This window comes from Aplysia californica, unplaced genomic scaffold, assembly GCF_000002075.1.
Source record: "Aplysia californica isolate F4 #8 unplaced genomic scaffold, AplCal3.0 scaffold00104, whole genome shotgun sequence".
In the NCBI taxonomy this organism is placed as follows: domain Eukaryota; kingdom Metazoa; phylum Mollusca; class Gastropoda; order Aplysiida; family Aplysiidae; genus Aplysia; species Aplysia californica.
Window position 1 is genome coordinate 1,132,776 of NW_004797374.1, and position 7,585 is coordinate 1,140,360.

Sequence of the window (7,585 nt, forward strand, 5' to 3'; positions counted from 1 at the left end):
GACGGAGGGGTGGGGGAAGAGGAGAAAAATGGTCGATTTCTTTTTAATTTTCATCCATGTGAAGAGTTCTAGATGTTATTATATGAAGCGATGTTATTATATGAAGTGGTTTAAACTAATAAACCTCTGTGGATAAGACTCTGGACAGGATGACCTCTTTGACGTCACAATGACCCCTAACCTTACTCGAAAACCATGGGCATGGTGGCGTGCTGTCCAGTTGAAATTGCAATGCCTATATATTTTTCAGTCAGTGTTTAAGTTTTGTTTATTAGATCTGGTCCTGTCAGATTTGACGTCAAATGCATAACACAGTGGCTGACCTGCATAGAATCTACCTGACAATTTGAAAACAAAGTTTGCTTAAGCTTATATATTATGGCATCACATCAGGTTACATGCGACCCACTTCTCTTATAAAATTTTGATACGCTGATTCCGAAAATAAAATAAGGTTTTACCTGCGGTAAATCTAAATTTCTACACACATAGTTTAATCCTGCGCGGCTGCAAACTTCAAAGGAATTCTGTGCCCCATCTCCCGTCTCCCAATTCTGACTTATCAATAAGGCATACGGCTAAATACATTTCTTAAGAGTTCGCCGACACAATGCCTTTTTTTAGTGCCAGCGACTAAAAAAAAGGCGTTCTCTCAGCGAACGTCTAAAAAAAAGGCGTTCTTATTAAAACGCCTTGTGTAAGGCAAGCTGACAAAACGCCTTTTTTCGTGATTTATTTGTTTATTTCTCAAAGAAAATAAACAAAATTTATGTTGTACATAGGGAATGACATTCTGATAGGGTGCGAGTTCAAACGTTGCTGTACTGTGCAAAGTAGTTGAGATATTGTAAGGAAACAGAAAATCGTTGATTTCTCGAAACTGCTGTGGACAAAAAAAAGGTGTTTTGTCAGCTTACGGCAGTACAGTAAATGAGACAGTTGATTCAGCCTTAACCATATCCAGATATGCTAGCAGACAACAGTACCTGGCAAGTCTGGCTGATGGAGCCGGCCCGGTGACCTCGGAGAATCTCCCGGCTCTGTGGGGGGAAGGCTTTGACCAGTTGTTGACTCTCTTACAAGGTCAGTCAGTGGCACATCATGACAAGATGACAAATGGGGTTGGGGGGGGGGGGGATGAGTTGTCTTCTCTTTTGTTGTGTTTTTTCTTTTCCTTATTTTTTAGAATTTCTATGAAGACTTAATAATAAAAGTATGTTAGTCTAGATTTATATATATGTATGCATTAAACAAAATTTTTTGGGAGGTGGGGGAGAGGAGGGGTCCCTTTCTGAAATTGTGACTCAATCGGTGTGGGATGATAGGTGTTGTACTTTCATCTGATGTTCTATCACTCCTCATGTGGGGTGACGGGAACTGTTGTACTTTCATCTGTTGTTCTATGCGTGTTTCGAGTGTTCAGGGGTGCCACTGGCAGGTTCTATTTCTTTACTTTTTCTTTTAAACAAACAAACCATTGTTCTGTTGCTCCTCATGTGGGATAATGAGATCTGATTTTCTCTTTATTTTTTTACCTTTGAAGACTTTATGAGAAGAAAGCCAGTCTATACCTATGTTGTTTTGTTTTTTGTTTTTTTGCTTTTTTCTTGAAGTCACGACTCTGTCAGTGTGGTATGACAGGATCAGGTGTACTTTCATCTGATGTTCCTCAAAGAAGTAACAAATTCTCTTGTGTTTTTTGACAATCCACAATATATTGGTTCTCATTGTACTTCTTTCCTCTCTGATGTATCTGTCTATCCGCCTCATAAATAGTCTAATAGTGTTGTTAGGGGCGTTAAACCATATGCTTTCTGTTCTGTCTTGTTTTTTCCCCAACACTAAACTGCTGTTACTATGTCAATGTAAGCTACTAAATTCAACCTGTAAGCGTGGGTGGTTGGTGGAGAGTGCCACTGGCAGCTCCTACTTCTTTTCTCTCCCTCTGTTGTTTCTGTCTCTGTCATGCTTCTTCTCTGCACTATATTGCCATTATTGTGTTGATATATGTGCTTCTCTTTACTCAAGCGAACAAGCTGCTCCAGAGGGACATGGCAATGAGTGTTGTTTTCTTTTTAACTTCACAGTATAGTTTTAGTAAGAGTTTTATGGCACTTGCAACACAATTAGATCATTTAAAGGCGAAGATTAGAGGTGTTACTCAAAAGTAACATGCACAGAAAAGAAGAAGGAGAGTCAACCCTGTGAGCCCTCACCACAGATACACTGGTGGTACCAGTGGAGCAAAACCCTATCCCCAAACTGGCCCACCTGGGACAAAGCGCATGCAGGAAACCGTGTTTACTACACAGGACGTTACTGATTATTTTGAAGATCTTTCTGAATTACAGATGCTAGTAATGACGAGAAATACCATGAATGGGATATGGAATGTGATTCTGAAGATCATATGAATGTTAGTAATATATCGCTCAGGAGCTCAGGCAGAGGGGCACCGCAGCTTCAGGTCAGGGCTCAAAGGGTTAAGGATGATATTGATAAATACTGGATAGAAAAGAAGAAGCTAACCACACAAGAGCATCTGTAAACCGCCCACAACTTCATAGTTCCAATGTTTATTTTGTGTCTACAGACTGTCGAGAACAGGGCAAGTTTTTCCTGGCCGAGAAGTGACGAATGTCGTGTCATGCTGGAGACTTGACGACTTGATGGAAAGGTCAGGAGGTCATGGAGAGTACTGGTGTGTCGACCAGGCAATACCTCACTGTGTGACTCACTCACACAGTACCGGCATTTGTGGTCACAAGGTTAGACACTTCGGTGTGGCAGGCAGGAGACCCAAGATCAATTAATTTCTGAGTGGGGAGAAATTTTTATCGAATATCTTCGTCTTTTTGCTTGGATGTGGTATCCTTGTCAGCCCAGTTTGGCCCTGACAGGGGAAGAAAGCCCACCACCTTCATGATCAAAATTTTAAGAGGGAAAAAATTATCTCACTCATACAGTGCTGGTGTGTTGACGAGACGATAGCCTCCCTCATTATGTGTGTGCGAGTGGCTTTTTTGTGTTTTTGTGTGTGTGTGTGTGTTGCCTGCCTCTGTGTGAGTGTGAGTATATTTTTTGTGTGTGTATGCATGCACATATTATGAGACGATATTGTTGGTTGACATACATGCTGTGTCTGAAAGATATTGTTTTTGGTTGAATAAATCTGTCCTAAACAGACAAAAGGGCACAAGTGTAATATGGTCTTTCTCTTAAAGTTTGTCTCAAAGTTTCTTTCTCAGTGTATCTCTCAATGTTTCTCTCAAAGTTTCTTTTGTGTTTATCTCAATGAAACGGAAGATCCATTGTTCAGAGAACTCTAAAAGTATTTTAACTGATGAACAATGTAATGATTTTTCTTTTCAATGGAGGAATGCTAAAGCGCTCAAAATAAAAAAAGATGATTCTTACAAATAGAAATGCATTAACATAACAAGGTAGGCCTACTTTAGCTACTTGAGGGTAATACTTTTCTCTTGTCTTCTGTGGTCAAAGTTAATTGAAATTTATGTTGTAAAGCATCAAGGCGGTGTGGTTCTCCTTTCCTATCAATTATGATCTATCGTCCTACTCCTTTTTTGAGCTTGTTACTCTCTTGTAACACCTCTAATCTTTGGCACTCGTTCAAGTTGTCTTGCCAGGGCTGTAAAGCACAAATACAAAAAGCACCAAAGTTCACTTTCCGAGTGTAATATCTCAGTAAAAGATACGAGTGCTCAGATGTTAAGATTTTTGTTTAACGTAAATTTTTACACTAGATTTCAAGAATAGTAAACTCTTTTAGAAAACACAAAAATTGAAGAATGAATTATCCCCCTGAATTATCCCCCGGGGCAGTGCGGCGAGTGCCACTGACTGTAGTGTCTTTAGGCCATTCCCAAAGGGGAATATTTCTCGTTCAAGCACAGTAGAATTGTAAATGGGCTGATTCATCATGTCAAGCTCATAACTGTATCTTCAACAGGGAACTGCTGCTTTTTCTTTCCTAATCCTACCTATTGTCATTTTCCTCTACTTCTTTTGTATGTTTGTCACACTTTTGTGACCTGCTATTTCAGGGGTGCCTTGATAATCGAAGCAGACCTTGTGCTGTTGAAGCTATAGAGATGAGCAGAGTAAGTCTGATTCCCTGTAAAGACTTCTCTGTTGACACCCACCCCTTGGCGCTCATATGACCTTATGCAGTTGCGAGCGGCGTAAAACCCTCTACTATAATTTTTTTTTTATTTTAAAAAAGAAAAATGAAGCCACTTTTGGTTTGCTTCTTCTTTCCTATGAAATATCTATCTTCGTTATCCCTGCTTCTTCTATTTCTTTTCGTTATTTGTATGTGGCTGTCTAGTGACACCTGTAATCTTCCACACTTGTATGACCTATTTATGTTGCAAATCCCGTAAACTCTTACTAGGGGGGCTTTCGTGGCCTAGAGGTTAAGGTGTTGGCCTCTCATTCAAAGGTCCCTGGTTCGAATCTGGGTCGCGACAGAAAAAATTGTCTTCCCTAAAATTGTCTCCTTGCACCTCCTTTCCTGATCTATAGCAATTTTCTGTCGCCTGCTTTCGTCTCCACTTTCTGTTCCCATCCCCTCACCTCCTTTGCCCCCTCCTCAGGGCTCCTGACTCTTTCTGCAACCTTTCTAGATCTTTATATAATCTTTCTACATATAATCACACCCCTTTTCCACACAAATTGTAAGATCACGCAACAGCAGATAGGTACCTCCAAAAACAAAGAAAGAAAAAAAGAAGTTTTTTTACCATCTAGCATAAGGCTTTTGTCAGAATGAGCATAGAAAGCTGATGTGTGTTGCTCTTAAAGTATGTGTCTATACATAACTCCAAAGGTCTTGTATTTAAATTCCTGCATGTGGTTGAATGATGCATTAGATGTAAATGTACATTTTGTCAGCTTTACTTCTCTTTTCATATTGAATTTTAATGAGAGTAATATATTTATAATTCAAATTTTTTATGTATACCTGCATGTGTTTTTACGGTCCTGTACAGCCAAGGAAAATTTCCCTCTGGGATAATTAAGTACTTTCTTATCTTATCTTATCTTATCTTATCTTATCTTCTACTTCTACTCCTTGGCTCCTTCTTACTGCTGTCTTTCAGCCACACACCTGATCTTCAGGTAGGAAAGATCTACACCTAGCCTTCTCGGACAAGGGCGAAAAATCTCGAAGGTCCCGTGCGCAAGATGCGCACCTGAAAGATCCCTTGGTGGTCTATAATCGATAAGAGTAGGCCTCGGCCGGCAGAAAATTTCCTACCGACTGACACATGTGTAATGTTTAATGTGTCCCGCGGGCTCATCATATAACCTTATTTCGTTGCGAGCGCCGTAAAATACACACAAAAAACCCTCTTAACTCTTACTAAAACTTAACCACTTCTTGAAGCGCAATGTGTATATGATCTCAACTATAGTAGTACCGTAAACAGTATTTGACTGTTGTAGTTCTTAGTTTACACTAAAAACGTAATCTTATTCATAAACCATGTTATATGCGGATATTTTTGTGTTGAAAAAGAAATCTAACCATTAGGAGGAGATTACACGTGTGGAGGAGGGAGGGGGGATGCGTGGGGGGGAAGGGGGGTAGGAAGGGAGGCATAGGGAGAAAGCAAACGGGGACTATGGACATGATGTGGGAGAATTGAGACTGATAGTGATAGATCTAAGTGGGGAGAAGGGAGAAAGGAAGATAGGGATAAGTGGGGAGAAGGGAGCCAAGGATATACGCGTGGGAAAAGTGAGAATAGTGAGACAGTGATAGGTGGAAAGAAGGGAGACATGAACATACATGGACGCGCAGAAAAAGGGAGAAACAGAGAAGACAAAAAGGAGGGGGGGGGATTGCAAGTACTAACAAAGATATAACGGCAAATACTAACAAAAGCGTGTCTAACATGTACAACTACTGCGGAAAACTCGCTCTCTCACTGCAGCTGATTCATATTACTTTGTAATAATTGTATACATGAGTACATGTACGGCAAAACTATCATTTTCTCTGCTATGTTCTTTATTCTCACAATGTACAAAGTTCGTTATTTATGAACCTTTGATCACTAAAACCTCGTGAAAGTGAGCGTTATATTATAATATTAAATTAGCGAAAAGACTAAGAGCGTTTTACAGAGGCAGTTTTAGACAAAGGACCTTAATGCAGTTTCAAAGAATAAAAATTATATGTAAATGGAACTCCAGACTTCAAAAAATAAAAGTTATGCTAAGTTACAGTCGGGATCAGTATGTTTTCTGCTGAATATATTTTAATTTTATACCGAGGTTTTACTGTAGGCCTATTATATTATTCCTTGTCTCGCGGTGCACCATTCTCTTTGACCTTGAGTTTGGGAGGAGGGGAAGCAACAGCAGACGTGATTATTGTTTCATATATGTACACCTGCTCTTGCGCTCCCCTCACTGTTTCATTCATTGAGGTACAAGTATAATGTGCTCCGATTATTAATTTCGCGTTGATGTAGCGGCTTTACAGTAGGCCACATGATGTACAATTGGTGTACTTTTGGGATACGTTAAATGTCATTGTTACGTAAACTGCAATGAAATATCTGACGTTACATTTCCACATGGGAGAAGAAAAAAAATCAATACCCGGTTCTTCCGTTGCTTACTTGCACATGCAGTCGTTGGGGTTATAAAGTAGGCCTACAGGGTGATCCAAAAAACAACAACAACTTTACAACTTGTTTTGTAAATATCTTCCTCCACCCTGAAGTTGTGCGTTTCAGATTTGAACATAATATTAGGAAGCCAAAAGGAATTTGTCTGATATATGTATTTTAGATATAAGTCCATTGAATGGTTTTGCTCTATATAGCGCATTAAAAAAACAACCCATTTTCAACCTTGTCGCCATTTTCATAGCATGACGCACCAGTTTGCATTAGGCCTACCTCTAAAAGTTGCAACAATCGCGCCATATTGCAAGCTACAGCAGTCTAACAAGTCAACAGAAGTCTGCAGATATTATTTTTCCAAAATTTCGTTTGCCTGCTTAGATCATGGTTACCTTAAGTAAAGAGCAGGGAGCTTTTTGTATTGAACATTACCTCTACAAAAACTCACCATCCCTGACATTTCGTAAGTTCTGCGCACGGCATGGAGAGAATGCTTAGGTAGGTGCCCTCAAGACCTTTAGCGTCATGAGTAGAGAAGTTCCGTCAGTTTGGATCTATAGCGAATCAGAACCAAAAAGTTCTTTAAAAAATGACCACTTCATGTCGAACACGCACCATGCGCAGCCCTTTAAACGTCACCAGAGTACAGATTTCAGTAGCCTAGTCCCGTGAGACGTCTGTCCGTGGATGATATGCAGCTAGGATTTTCTTACACATCAACAGTCTGCATTCTCAAGGCAGATCTTAATCTACAACTATACGATGGAACTCGGATTTAACGAGATTGGATTCAACGAGATGAGATAGATTCCACGTTTTTTTTCTTCTTTAAAATCAATAAAAAATAACCCGGATTCAACGAGCACTAAATCAGCGAGCTCGGATTCAACGAGGTCGCTTCTAGGGTGAACTGCTCCCGCAGACGT

The 7,585-nt window shown here is 39.9% G+C and overlaps 1 protein-coding gene across 1 annotated transcript in view; it reads left to right on the forward strand.

The window, feature by feature from the left end:
- The window catches only part of LOC101861030 (uncharacterized protein C1orf109), a 16,544-nt gene extending 13,339 nt beyond the window's left edge, over nucleotides 1-3,205 (forward strand). Inside the window, exons 5-6 of the mRNA XM_035968993.1 lie at nucleotides 965-1,083; nucleotides 2,594-3,205. Of these exons, the coding sequence (XP_035824886.1) occupies nucleotides 965-1,083; nucleotides 2,594-2,634 (160 nt within the window). The 3' untranslated portion in view covers nucleotides 2,635-3,205. The remainder of the gene's footprint in view (nucleotides 1-964; nucleotides 1,084-2,593) is intronic.
- Nucleotides 3,206-7,585: the final 4,380 nt, after the last annotated feature.